The following is a 15,011-nucleotide window of genomic DNA, read 5'->3' on the forward strand; positions in this document are numbered from 1 at the left end:
ACTTTTCCTTTATCTACTAGTGCCTTTCCTGCCAGCATACACATACAGATCTATTCCATTATTAAATAACCTTCACCAGGTGCTATCAATCCCTCAAACTATTTCTCCTCTCCTCAAAGTCCTAGAAAATGGTCCTCTAGTTGGCTCACGTCTTCTGCTATATTCATTTCTTAACTTGTAGTTTGGCTTCTAAACTCATCAGTTAACTGAAAGCGTTTTCTCCAAAGTTACCAATCTTTTGGGGGTTGAGGATGTGTGTAGGTAATTGGATTAAGTGACTTGTCCAGGATCACACAGCCATTATGCTTCTGAAGTTAAATCTGAATTCAGGTCCTCTTGGCTCCAGGGCTAATGCTCTATCCTGAGTCACCCAGTTGTGCCTATCTTTTACTTGTCAGATCTGATGAACCTCATCTTTCATCCTCAACCAAAATACTTAATACTTATGTATTATCTCCTGCTATTTATTTTCACATCTTTAACCCCTATTCTCTATACAACTATCACCTTGGTTCAGGACTTTCAATTTCTCTTGCTTTTATTATTGCAGTAACTTTTTAATTGATCATCCTCCACAATGTCAAATCTTCCCTACTCAAACTCCAGGGGCTCTGTAAAATATTGACTCTAGTGGGGAAAACAAATTCCCTTTGTTTAGCTTTTAAAGTCCTTCACAACCAAGCTCCCATCCAAACTGGCCTCTCTATCCCTTACATATGACACTCTCATATGTTTCCATGCCTTTTGCACTAGTCATTCCTCATACTGGGAATAAACTTTCTCATCCCTGCCTTATAGAATTTCCCTCTTCCTTCAAGCATGACTTCTCTGAGAAGTTTCTGGGGATTCTTCACCTACTTCCCTTCCCAAAATAACTTGTACTTACCTGCTTTGTACTTGTTGTCTTTATATTCTCCTTATATGTAAGCTCCTTGAGAGTAGAAATTAACTTGAAGATTCTTATCTATGTCTTTTCAGAAATCATACATAGTGGATTTATCTATGAATTTAGGAAAATTACCAAGATACTAATGCCTACTGGATTTCACACCTTTCCCTGCAACTTTTTTTTTTTTTAATAATATTAAAAAGGCTATTCATTTTTCTGATCCCAAGTCATTGCTTTCCCAATGTAACTTTTACTGCTCTTATTCATGAAAATGGTAGATGCTTAAGGAATAGAAAGATATTTTAGAGAACTTCCCAAGCTTGGGTATGTGAATTTTTTAAAGAGGTCTTGATAACTGTATTCAACATATTTGGTTTTCTTTGTAATCCTATGTATTTTAATTTTTTAATTTTAATTTACACTCTTAAAAAATATTCTGAGAAGACATCCATCTACCCATAGGTTTTTTAGACTACCAAAGAGTTCCAAGACACTAAAAAGGTTAAATATGCTTGTTTTAGAAATTATGAACATATCCTTCTTTCTTGCTTATTTTCAACTTTTCCCCCTGCAACTTTCTGATAAAAACTTATTAAGGATATTCTCTACTTCCTATTTCTCATTCCCTTCCCATGGTATTCTAACTCATATTTTATGGTTCATCTTTACCACTACATTGAATCCAATGATTCAGAAATGTCTTAAGGATGATAGAATCAGAATTAGAACTGGAAGAATCTTGGAGGACATCGAGTCCAAATCTCCCTCATTTAACAGCTGAGAAAGTCATGCCCAAGATTACATAGTTAATGTCTTCAGAAACAGGATTTCTGAACTTACACATTTCTGATTCCAAATCCACCATTCTATGTATCATGCTATCTTTATCTCCTCAGAATTGAGACAGCCATTTTCTGAACCTAATTTTGCATGCTCAACAATTCATAAGTTTACTTTAGCTGGAAGAATATCTGTCCTGTGTGAATGTTACACTTGTATGAAAGATAATAGGGGGTTAACAGAAAATAACTCTAGTCTATATTAATCAATTATCTTACTGGGAATATCTTTGTGTGCCTTTATAATAAACAGATATGAAAAGAATTTTTCAATTAAATATTTTGAAACAAGACAAGAAAAACAGGATTGCAAAGTTAACATTTTTTTTATTGAACTAAAATTTGTGTAGAACGGGAGGGGGTGGGCAACAATGGCTCAAGTGTTCATTAGCTTAAACAAAATGCCCTTGTGGCATTTTTTAACTTTGAGAGTCCTAATATGAGTTGTGTGGAAACAAGAAATAGTGTATGTATTTTTTTTTTAAAACACTTCAAAAAAAAAAAAAAAATTCAGAAAGGAGCCTCACAGTCTTGTTTATTTAATCTTCATGTTACAAAATGCTTTGCAAACATTCCCTGTTGTTTTCCTTTAGTAGTGTCAGTTTAATATTCTTCCCCCAAAATGTTCTTTTCACAGTACTGCTATATTAACTCTTTCCCATTAGGTATGTGGAAGGAAAGGATTTAGTAACACTTAGGCAGAGAGCTAATTGTAACAACTTCAAAAGTAGTGAAGGCATATGCCAAACATATGTGGTAAGTCAACACTGCCGAAAAAGCAATGAACTGGCTAAAATGTTTCAGAAAAGTTTTAAAAATAAAGATGGAATGAATGGATCATTTCAGAACCTTGCTTTAACATGTGAATCTGCCTCTGCTTTACATAATACAGTTAAATACTTCAAGGGAAAAGGAAATTCCGGTAAAGATTATAAGATGATTTAGAAATATATAGAAATTAACACTGAATTTTTAAAAAGGTTGCCAGCAATGTTCTAAATTTGTTTCAGCCAGCTACTTTGCAAGAATAAGGATTTGTGATCTCTTCCTAATTTATCAATTGATAAACAGAAAACCAACAAAATGGAAGAAAAAAAGTCTGATTTATTTTTGCTTTTAAAAAACTACTTAGTATCATTTTGGTTTGATTTAAATCAACTGTTCATTCCATTTCATAAGATTAACTGAAGAAAAAAAAAACTGCTTTGAACTGATTTAGACTAAATGAGTGAAAGACATGACAACCTTGACTGATGCTATTTTCCTATTATTGTTTCTCTCGAATGAATCAAACTGTATACAGAGAGTAGTGTAATTGAACCTGCACCATCACCTGAAAAGTTTCATTTGGCTTTCACTTGAGAAAATCTATAAATCTTGCAGTGAGAGATTAATAATGTTAAAAAATATCACTTTGATAAGTTCATACACTTATTCAACAGAGATGTAGACTAGAGAAAGAGCAGATATGTAGATTTAAAGAACTACATTTAGCAATCAATAGATGGACATATGTTTTGCAAGGCTATTATTACCATTGCAAAGGATGCCATCTACATTAAGGCTTTTACAATAGGTGGTGAAGTCTAAGGATGTGCAATGCTGGACTATACATGTGGTCTCCAGCTTAAGTCATTACCCAACCTGTAAACCAGAAGATGTGCTCACATGTTTGTGGTAGTTTTAAGCAGAACAAAATTTTGGTTACAGGGAGAGTCTTATTTGTAAACATATTTAAATAGGAATTGGTGTGGAAATAGTTACAGAGGGACTCTTCCTTCAGAATAAGAAAAGTGACTTGTACATTATGATGGGCAGACAAAGATAATTAGCCGTTTTCTATTATTTAAACTTGCATTTTAACTGAAAAAAAAAATGATCTCTAGGGTCCCTTCTAGCTCTAAAGCACTATGACTTATAGACATAAAGATTTGGAGTTATACCCAAGATTTTAGAAGCATATATTTCTTGTTTTAAAGCCAATTTTTTTTTTTTTTGGTTAACCCACCAATTCATCATCATCCAAGTAGTTACACCAATGAATCTCTTCTGGATAAACGACATTATTTACAGATAAAACACTTGAGATATATTGATAAAAATCATAATATGTATAAACACCAAATTCTACCTTATTCCTGAATAAATTCCCCTTGGTCTGTGTATTTTTTTCTAAAATTTGGAAATCTATTAATAGCTAGTGATTGTATCAATTATGAGGTAAGAGAAAGAGCACCAAAAGTCTCAAAGATGAGTAGTAAAATACCATGAATTCTGTTCTACACAGTAATAGGACTGTTGTTTATAGTAATGTGAAAAAGAGCTGGAGTCAAAGGCAGACATGCTGGGCCTTTGTATATTTCTTCCAAACAACCTAATCTTTTTTTGGTAAATGTCCTAAAAGGACATGAGAGAAAGTTCCCCCTCCCATCCCTGACTACTGGATGATGACATAGTACACCTCAAGAATCCTAGACACCAAACATATTCTGGTTTACAGTGATACACAACAAATTTGGTTAGTTAGTTTTTTTTTTTTTTTTTTTTTTGGATGCTGGAGACATTTATTAAAGACACTACCAAAATTTTGGCAAACATTCCAAAAATCAGATTTGTAAACATAATGCTTCCCTTTTCAATTGGCAGCACTTCGAAAAGACAATATGGTAAGACAACACAATTTAAGCCAACATTAGTTCAAAATCCTTACATGCTTGACCAATAACTTATGTTCCCACATGATAAAACAAGTGATAGTTTAAATCAAAGTAAACAGATAAACTGCATGAAATGAAAGTTTGTGCTGTTTGATGAATCACAGTATTTTATAGTTAAATATATCTGTTCTTTGTTATATTCCTGTCACCCAGGAGGAAAAAAAATCTTTTAAATATACATTTCATGTAGGCAATAGCTTCTTTGCATATCTCTCTTCAAAAAAATACTTTATAGCAGTATATAAATAGGTCACCCACATGTTAAATTTTATAATTCTGCCCCAAAACTATAGATCAGTTTCATTTTCATAACATTGATTTTTCCCAACATTAATAAAGCTGACAAACTGTTGAAATGGAAATGCTTTTGTCTTCCACAATAGAAGTAGCAATTTTATAGGAAAAAACCTACAGTAACACTCGTCAGTTGTTTTAACCTGAGCGTTTTGGCCTACTAAGAGTAGCAGCTTTTTTCTTCATGCATGCTCACATCCACACAACCTCTGCACACATACAATAAGTACAAGCACACTCTTACAGACGCTGGTAGGCCACAATGTGCTTCTCCATTGCTTTAATAAAATGGGAAGCAGTGTAGCTAATGATTAACTACACTATGTATACAACAAGCAAACACCTTAAGGCAACCATTGCAATGGGGGTTTAAGTTCTAGGGATAAATTACTGTTTGAGATCAAATCAGGATGTATGTAATTTATACATATATACATATATATATATATATGTATACATATATATTTCTATTTCTTAACCCCCCCAAAACAATGTTTTAACTTTTTTTTTTGTATTTTGTGCAAATTTCTAAACCTTCTACCAATTAAGGCAAAGAGTTCGCATTAATAAAGGTCAAAAAACAGGCTTATATTTATCGAAAAGCATTTCAACTTGCTACATTGTTATTTTTTTTGAAAATGTGCACAACTTTTAAGTATAGACACTGGACCCCCAATATCTAAAAGTGATTTCCCACGGACAAACTAAAGTCTTGAGGGGAAGGGGAAAGGGACCAGAAAAAGCAGCTTCAAATATGCAGGGAAGCAAAATTTAAAAAAAAAAAAAAGTAACTCAAAGTTTGCTAATACTGAAACTTTCAACTGACAAAGTTTCAACTTTTTAGAATCTTAGAGCAACTCATTTGGAATTTTAAATAAATAAGCATAAGTTTATTCACATCTTCTGGTCTAAGCAGAGGTCTAGTGCCAGGACCCTGCTTGCTGTTGGTCGAATTCACCTATTAGTCTTTTGATGTGAGCCAACTTGTTATGAAGATATTCACATCTGTATTTTTCTTCATGGTAATTGGGACTAGACTGTGGAAGGGAAAAAAAGGTAGGTTTTAGAAACATATATAATACTTCCTTACTACAGAAAAGAAAGCAAAATACCGATTGTTCCTACCTGATTGATCTTCTTATATTCTTCTAAGACTTCTTCATGAATATTCTACAAACAAAAGTTTTGAAATTAGAACAAAAGGTAAAATTCTTCAGCAAGATTGAAAAATTGATGTCATTGGCAAGAATTGAATTTCATTGTAAAACTTGCTAATAACAATGCAGAAGGAAATGAAAACACATCTCCACTGCCTAACTCAGAATAATCCTGTAAAAATGGTGCAACAGATTAAACCCTGTTAAATTTATCACATAATGAATCTCTAGTGCATAAACCTTCAAGTTCTTCCATGGGGGAAGAATAGACTTATACTATTTATCTATTCTCATCTATTCCACTTTGTCATAATTTTACATGCATTTTATGGCCACGCAACAAAACATATGCTAACTGCTTTACTTAAGGAGGACGGAGGAGTTAAGTTTTAACTGGATCCTTTTTTTATGAACTAAGGATTCCTTTAGCCAAAGGGATGGGAAACACTTCAAGTACTTATGTCTTAGATTTCCTAAGTGGGATAATAATAATACTATCATTTGAAGTAAAAGTTAAGAGCTCAATGACTTTGATAGCTTGAACAAGGGCTGGGAAGGTTAAATTTGAAGCCACAATGAGTTTATGCTATTTGCTTATTTATTTTCATAGTTCATATTATATATTGTCTTAAGCATTTACTAAATTTTTCGTTTCAGTGGCACTGAAGTGAGGATAAAGTGATTCCACGTATCTATATACATGGATATATAAGATATAGTAAGGAATAATCCTAGAAAAGATATATGTGCTAACATATGTGAGTCTCCATAGTTAGTAAACAAATATTAAATGCCTACAATGTGCAATTCATACACTATGTATTGAGGTTGCAAAGACACAGTACCTCACACAATAAGGAGCTTACTATCTAATGGTGAAAATGATGAGAACATGTAGAATGACACAAGGAAGAATTTGAGTAAGGGCAAAGAAGAGATCCAGACATAGGGCAATGAGAAATCTAGAAATTTCTGTTATAGGGAGATCAGGAAAGGCTCAACAATTGATGGATGATTAGGATAATGAAAATAGGGAATTATTTCAAAAAGGGTAAAATGGGAATGGTGGATGCACTTCAACCATGGAGTGACGGCAAGCACACAAGCAAGATGACAGGAGATACCAAGATGAAAATGGGATAGTTCAACTTGGTTAGACCACTGAGTAAGTGAACAGAACAGTATGAGATGAAGGATAGGAACAGTAGATTAGTATTAGATTGTGGAGGACACAATGTTAAATCAACATGTTTATAATGTAATTGTCACAGTAGTATACTAACGACAATTTCTGATCAGTGTGTAACGTGTCATGTAAATGACAGAGGAGCCATGAGCTAGGAAGGCCAATGGCTGGTAAGACATGAAGAGGAACATTTAATAAGAACTTTAGTAAGAATTCATATCTAAAAAATATTTGTTACTGAGGAAAAGAAGCAAAAGGAGTCATGAACACAACACCAATTGGACACATACACTTTCACTACGTGAACAAATTTCTGATGTGACATTGCTTAGATACTCCCCTCAGCCTACAGTAGGGGAGGTTAATAAATAAAACTCAAACAAGTATTTGAGCAATTAAATCTAAACCTGAAAAAAGTTAAATCAAACATAGTGGTAAACTTTTAATAGTTATTTGTGTTCATAAATGTTTTGATGATTTAAAATTTTCTTTTTAGGTGACAAATGGAAAAAATGTAATTCCTAATTGGTAATGTTTTCTTCAAGTGCTGCAGGCTTTGGATAGAGAGCATACATACTATGAATGCTACGAAGGATATAAAAACTCATTTTTATCCATGCCAAGGAGGTACCTTCTCTCCTGGACCTAAATATTATGAGTTCAAAGAGTTAATATAACTTTAAAAAGGACACATTCCTTCCATTCATGGAATGGAATTCAACATGTTTATTAATAATAATTTTTCCATTAAATAACTCTTTGAATTACATACTGTCTCTATAATTTTATATTAAGGTAAAACATCAGATGGTCAGCCACTCTTTGAGCACTGCCGAAGGGCTGAGGCTCTCTGATAGTGGGCTTGCTTTGTTTAGTTAGAGATGGAAGATGGGGACCAAAAAGTTTAGTCACATGAATGAGAGCAAGTCCACCCATTTATTACCTGATACTCCTTGGAGCCTGGAGAAAGACGCTTACGTTGTGCATCAAGTTTAATAAACCTCCTAGCGACAGTCTCCATTCTGGCATGCAAAGTTCTATACTCATCATACTCTGCATTGAAGTCATCTTTATAATTCTGGCGTTGCTCATGTGAGACAATAGCAATATATTTTCTAATAAAAAATATTTGAAGGTTAAAATTACAAGGCAAAATATCTAAAAAATATAAGCATCATCATTCCAACCAAAGATCTTATAGAAATATTTGGAAAAAAACAAAAAATACAAACATCTTTGAGAACTTCCATTTTCATGCTTCTAAGAAAAAACTACAAAAGCTTAAGGGCTCAAATGAAATCCAATCAAAATCATTAATAACAATTTGGTGTCAGAATTAAAATGTCTTCAGGCAAAAAAAAAAATTTAAACAAGATTTATTCTCTTAAAACCACTTTTCCCCCCAAAACAGACTACCACTACTATAATCACAGGTCTGACACACTGAGACATAAGGAATCAAAGAATTGCAGTCTTCATAACCACAGCAAAGAGTGCTCTAACTCACTAATAATAAAAGAAATGCAAGTCAAAACAACCCTAATTTTCTTTTCTTTCTTTCTTTTTTTTTTTTTAAATTATAGCTTTTTATTTACAAGATATATGCATGGGTAATTTTACAGCATTGATAATTGCAAAAACTTTTGTTCTAATTTTTCTCCTCTTTCCTCCTCCTCCCTCCCCCCAGATGGCAGGTTGGCCAATAAATGTAAAATATGTTAAAGTTAAATACAATATATAACAACCCTAATTTTCACCTCACATTCTGACCAAAAAGGTAACACACAATGTTAGAGGGGGCCATAGAATGATAAGTACATTAATTCATTGCTGGTGGAGCTTTAAATGGTACACCCAATTTTGGAAAGCAATTTGGAATTATGAAGCGATTTAAAATGTCCATAGTTTTTGAAATAAAAACTTACTGGGCTTATCCCCCACTGAAGTCATTAACAAAAACAAAGTCCCTCAAAATACCAAGATATTTATAGTAGCATCTTAGAACTGAAATTGTAAGTGGAACTGGAAACAAAGTAGATGTCCATTGACTGGGAAATGGCTAAATAACTTGATTGACAATATATGAGAAGACATTCTCCACTCTTGAGTCCCCAACTGTTACAAATAGAAGTTATTTTTGTACCTTTTCAATGTATTGATCAGTAGTGCTGATTTTTTTCCCTTCTCAAAAAGATGTTAATAAAAACTTATTTTGTTAAAAAGTCACAAATCTGTGTATTACTTTATATTCATTTACAAACATTATTCTGAGAGGGGATCCACAGGCTTTACCAGAATGCCAGAGTCCCAAAATAGTTAAGGAGTCTCACAAAAGAAGTTCTCTTTTAGATCTTTAAGAACTACTGGTGCTGGGAGTATTTTGTAAGGTCTAAGTTTGTATCTTAATCATAACCCTTTTGCAGACATATCCATAGGACATAAAAGAAATGTTATTTATAGTTCATTTAATAATTACAGCAATAAAACAAAGTCAATTCTCCTAAGCAGAGAGGTAGACAGGCACAGGGACTATAATCATCCTTGATATAGATTCAGAGGAATCAAAACTAGGACTTTTTGACTGTTGATTTAATTTTTTTGAAAACACATGTCACACTGTTTGGTGATTTACTTGGAAGTCAGCAGTATACATTTCAAGATAAGTTTCTTGCATTCCCTACCATAAGATTACTTTAGTATGCTTTCCCAGGAAAATGTCTTAATTTACATTTAACTCCATTTATTACATGATCCTATTGATTTCCTAGTAATGGATATATCACAGATGCTACAGGGAACTGATTTAATGGTCCACTTAGTATTTTTATTCATGCTGAGTTGGTATCCAAGTTTAATTTGAGTGTAACTGAGATAGCATGGCCATGCCAATTTCAAGTCATCCTGCTGGCCAGAACTGCCAAAGGAGGGGCAAATTAATGTTTATTGCAAGCGGACTGCCTCGACTGCACATGAGCCCAGGAAAAAAAAAAAAAGCATTAGGAATATCAAGAATAGGTAAAATGGCTACAGTGAACATCAAGTTTAGTAATATTTTATCATTTAAAATATTTATCTCTTGTTAGATCCATGTTTTTCAGCCAAAGTTCAAGTTATTTTATTTAATGATTTCAAACCATTAGGAAAAGGTCCTAAACTAGATTGCATTTTTATTTTACTATAGCATTATGTTTAGTTATACAGTTTAGGGTCTTGTCATTATTTTATAATTTCTATGTAAGTATGGAAAATAATTTCCTTAAAATTTCTTTAAAAAAGGAAACTGGCTCATCTTTATGTTAAAGAATGACATTTATATTGATACTGGAGCAAATAATAAACAGTAATGAAAAATGCAAAATAAAATTGTGCTTCTTGGAGTTAACTCCCAGTTTTCTGGAGATGATTAAGTTGAGGATAATTATTCTTTGATTTTTATTTTGTTTTCTTTTCTTTGACAACCAGTATTTGAGATACTTTGCTATTATTAAGTTAGCAAGACTGGGGGGTGGGATGTGGGATAATAGAAAAGAGGCAATTTAACTTACATCCACTTTGCTAAGTTATACATCCTTATAAAAAATGTTTATCAGGGTTAAAAATTCTTAGATTATGGTGGAATTACTTGCCTACTAATTTTTGTCCACAGAAAGTAGAGATAAAGAAAACTTGACAATGACACAGTTGATCGCCCTTCAAGTCCTTATAGATAAATAACTCTTCTCTGACTGTGGCCTATGTTGATTCTAGTCACACCTGCAGAATGGATTCTTCTAAATTTTCTTTGTAGGATTGATAATCTCTCAATTCCATGCCCATTGTGTCAATTTATTTAAAAACCTCTGTCCTGAGTCTCTTCTCTCACTCTACTTAGTGATTTCATTCAGCTCCCATATATTCAATGTTCTCTATGCTGACAAGTCCCAAATCTCCATATCCATTTCTCATCTTTAGTTCTCATTTGAGTTCTGACAAAGGCAGTTTCAACTACCTGCTTGATATTTCTATCTGGGTGTCCTTCTCACATGTACTTGAATTTCAACTCTTTACTCTCACTTATCTTCCCCTCTACATTTCCAGGGCATTTCTGTCAGACATTATTGATTAACTTCTTGAATATTTCCCATATCAATTGTCTTTTTTTCTTATATCACAAAATTATGATAACTTAGGTCCTTATCACATCTCATTTGGACACACTTGCTTTCTGATTCTCCAGTCCAAGTTTTTCCTTTGTTCATAAAATTGTTAAGTTTATATTCCTAAAAGCATATGTTGGACCATATCACGACCCTAATTTCAGGAGTGCTAATGACTCTCTCCCACTATGACAAATTACAAACTTTTCTATTTGTTATTAAAGCTTTCCTAATCTGACTGCAGCTTACCTTTCCAGGATTACTGTTTACAGGTTATCCTTTCTCACTTACTCAAAACAGTAGCCATGTTGGCTGGCTTTATCTCTATTCGACTCTTACTTTTATATCTATGAATTGCATCCACCCATTCCCTCCATTCCTTAGACATTGTCTCTCCTTCTCACTTGCCAGCTCTGGGCTAATTACTTTCTGGTTTCTAGTTCCCTTCAAGCTTCTGCTCAAGTGCCATCTCCTTCAAGAAGCCTTTCTTGATTTTCTCTTTGTAGCATCTCCTAACCCCATCTATCATGTGGTATATATATATATATATATATATATTTTTTTTTTTTTTTTGCAGAGTATTTCACTTTTGGAATTTAATTCTCAGTGCCTAGCACAATGCTTGGGACACAAGAAGTCCTTCATTAATATTTAATTTATAATATGAAAAATGTTAGTTAATTGATCTATAAGGGACTATAAGAGTTACTTAAAATGTGATTTCTTTTTGGGGGAAAAATTTATGGTAAATCAAAAAAAAAAAAAAAAAAAAGAATTTAGGATATAATACCATCATGCCCTTATGAGTGGCCAACTTTTTAAATAACAGAGCAATTTCTGCTGTTACAAGAAAGCATCTTCTTTAGCCATGGAATAGATGCTGCCTCACCAGAGAGTACTGCTGACTGTCAAACGCACTGGAGTGTCAACTCAGCAAACATTGTGAAGTAGCCGATTTAATCTAGGCAGATATATATATATATATAGGCTTTTCAACAGAGCTCTAAATCATATACTAATTCAAATGAAAGGGATATATATTTTTTTAACCTATATAAATAATAACTACCATGGAAAGCATGCTAGATCTAGAGTGAAAGGAACTAGGTTCAAATTCCAGTTTACTACTTACTAGTTATATTACTTCCTTCAGTTTCCTTATTCATAAAATAAGAGTTAGACTAGAACAAGGCTATAAAACTCAAATACAGTTTACTAAACTGTATCAATGTGAGATACATATTGACTTAGAAAACCTCATGTTAGCATTGTGCATGTTTTACTGTATTTTTACTTATTGGTTAAATATTTCCCAATTGCATTTTTATCTGGCCTTGGACGTATTCAGGAGCTTTGTAAGCCATAAGTTTTGACATCTCTGGACTAGAAGACCTATGGGATTCCTTTCAGCTCTAAATTTATCATCTTAGGGTTTAGGGAATCATCATTCATAACTAAATTTGATTCTCAAAACAATGCAATAATTTTATTAAAAACAACTTTAAAATATTCTAAGGATATATTATATTTTAGGAAAGAGTGCTTTTGGAAAATCTGGATAGCACAAAAAGCATGACCTATCTAACATAAGATTCTAATAATAGTAAAGGTCCTAATTCCATTTAGCTTTTCATGCATTATGAATATACAATATTTATGAATTTGGAAGAGGGTTTGCCTGACTCAATTTCTCCATCCTCTTGCTCTTGATTATTTTCTACTCCAACAGAACCTATGATACTAAAGAAAGCAGAATGAGGTCTCCAAGTCATAATTTCTGCTTATTATAACACTTCCAATTCATCATTTTAACATGTTGTATCACAAATACACATACTTGTGTCTATATACACATATGTGTATATATATGTATACATATGAATAAAGGAATTGTTCAAATTTTAATATTCTCGCCATCTTAAAAGGAGAACACACCTCTAAATCTATGTTCCAGTATCTGAAGAAAACAATATATTACTGTCCTTTATATAATTAAAAAGCATGCTATAAATCCCAGTGATTCCACATTTACCAATAAGCCAGAAAATGACTGTCCCCCCCTAAGTCAGACTTGTCAGCTTTGAAGTACTGGAGAGCTAAATTCTTCCATATTCAAATGTTTAGTCTATCCATGGGAACAAAGAACAGGATTCTTATGTGTTAAATGCTATTGAACAAAAGAATAGCCCAGAAGAAGGATGAGGAAGTACTATACGCCTAACTAAGAAAGCTACTCGACAGGACTAATTTTATAAATATCTTTTTAGAGGTAGTCTTTTGAGGGGGGGAATTGTCCAGATATTTTAATTTTTACGCCTTTTAAAATTTTCTGATTTGAAAATCATGCAGAGAAAATTTGCAGACTTTTAAGCCTCAAACTATCTTTCTTTGGTGGAAGACATTTCAACTTACATCAAGTAATCTGGTAGTTCAATAGTTGATGAAGGATCTGTGGAGGCAGGGCAAACCTCTTTAACTCCTATGAAGAAACAGAATTTTATTATATTCATCATTTAACATGGTTATAACAAACTTCAAATTCTAATCCAGATCAGAAACACCCAGAACACTCTTCCTCGAAACTATTCTGCTACCTCAATAAGCAACAGTGAGCAAGGAATACAATTGAACATGAACAATAGAGGCCATATGACAAGCTCTGCCATGGCCAAAACCAGGCGTTGAAAGTGCACTGGCTACTGCAGTGTCTGCACAATAAAGGAATCCAATCTTAACCCAAGGTCAATCTTCTATTATTCCAAGAAAAGTTGTGGCATCTGCACAGCATTCAAATACTGTGGTGGCAGATGCAGTCAAACAATTGAAGATACAAGTTTTACATCAACATCTAATTTTCATGGGATTTGAACAAGACAGAGAAGACAATAATGTGAAGTAGCAGGCTGCTTTAGTCACTGTATTTTTACTGCTATCCTTTTTGGGGGAGATGAGGAGGAAGGAGTATGAATTGTGTCAGAAGTTTTCCCATCAGTTTTAAGACACTTAAAATAAGGCAGTGCTATAACCCAATGCATACTGAATTAACCTAAACACATTTGGGGGGAAAAAGAAAAGAAAAGAAAGAAAAATAATGTGCAAGTCCCCGAGGACTGTTACGAAAGTGTGTCAAATCCCCACAGTATTCCATTTGTGTAAACTATCTTCACAGAGCATGTTTAGTGGCTCTTTTAAATAGGTAAATTTGTGCCACCCAAAGTAAAGTGAGGCTAATAAACTAAAACTACCATTGCTTGCTGGCAAAACTTAAATCTTTGCAAAATAAATGTGAATACTTTGCGATTTCATATCCATTTATTTCTTTTTCTCCCCTCTCCTTAGAGAACATGCAATCTTTGTAAGTTCTTAAAGATATCTGAACACGGTTTGGAGGTTCAAACTGACTGAAAGTATGACAAAGGAGTATGCCTTCTACTCAATTCTTGAGAAAACATCGAATCTGGCTAAAAGTTGACTTTTCTCAGAAGTGTTGAAAAAGTGTTGTCTTCTAATTAAATAGGTGTCCCTAATTAATAAATTGTTCCAGACCCTCCACACTAAGATTAAGCCTTGTAGGCAAAGGGAGAGGTTAGGAGACAGCATATATTCAGAGATCTGACTTATGAATTCTGAATCCTGAACTTCTGAGGTTACTGCCCCTTTTTTATCTGTCTATTTAAATATTGTGGGTTTGGGAAAGACGGTCGTTGCCTCAGACTTACCATGCTATGAGTCTGAAAGTACTTTAAAGGGCATACATTGAGACATGTTATTATACCCAAGTTCATGTTAATGA

At 33.3% G+C, this 15,011-nt stretch overlaps 1 protein-coding gene across 1 annotated transcript in view; it reads right to left on the reverse strand.

The window, feature by feature from the left end:
- Window positions 1-2,237: 2,237 nt before the first annotated feature.
- ELL2 (elongation factor for RNA polymerase II 2) overlaps window positions 2,238-15,011 on the reverse strand; it is an 82,212-nt gene continuing 69,438 nt past the window's right edge. Inside the window, exons 9-12 of the mRNA XM_031967874.1 lie at window positions 13,631-13,697; window positions 8,026-8,197; window positions 5,865-5,909; window positions 2,238-5,776 (exon numbers count right to left, since the gene is read on the reverse strand). Of these exons, the coding sequence (XP_031823734.1) occupies window positions 5,660-5,776; window positions 5,865-5,909; window positions 8,026-8,197; window positions 13,631-13,697 (401 nt within the window). The 3' untranslated portion in view covers window positions 2,238-5,659. The remainder of the gene's footprint in view (window positions 5,777-5,864; window positions 5,910-8,025; window positions 8,198-13,630; window positions 13,698-15,011) is intronic.

The sequence above is a fragment of the Sarcophilus harrisii genome, chromosome 1 (assembly GCF_902635505.1).
Source record: "Sarcophilus harrisii chromosome 1, mSarHar1.11, whole genome shotgun sequence".
Lineage (NCBI taxonomy): Eukaryota > Metazoa > Chordata > Mammalia > Dasyuromorphia > Dasyuridae > Sarcophilus > Sarcophilus harrisii.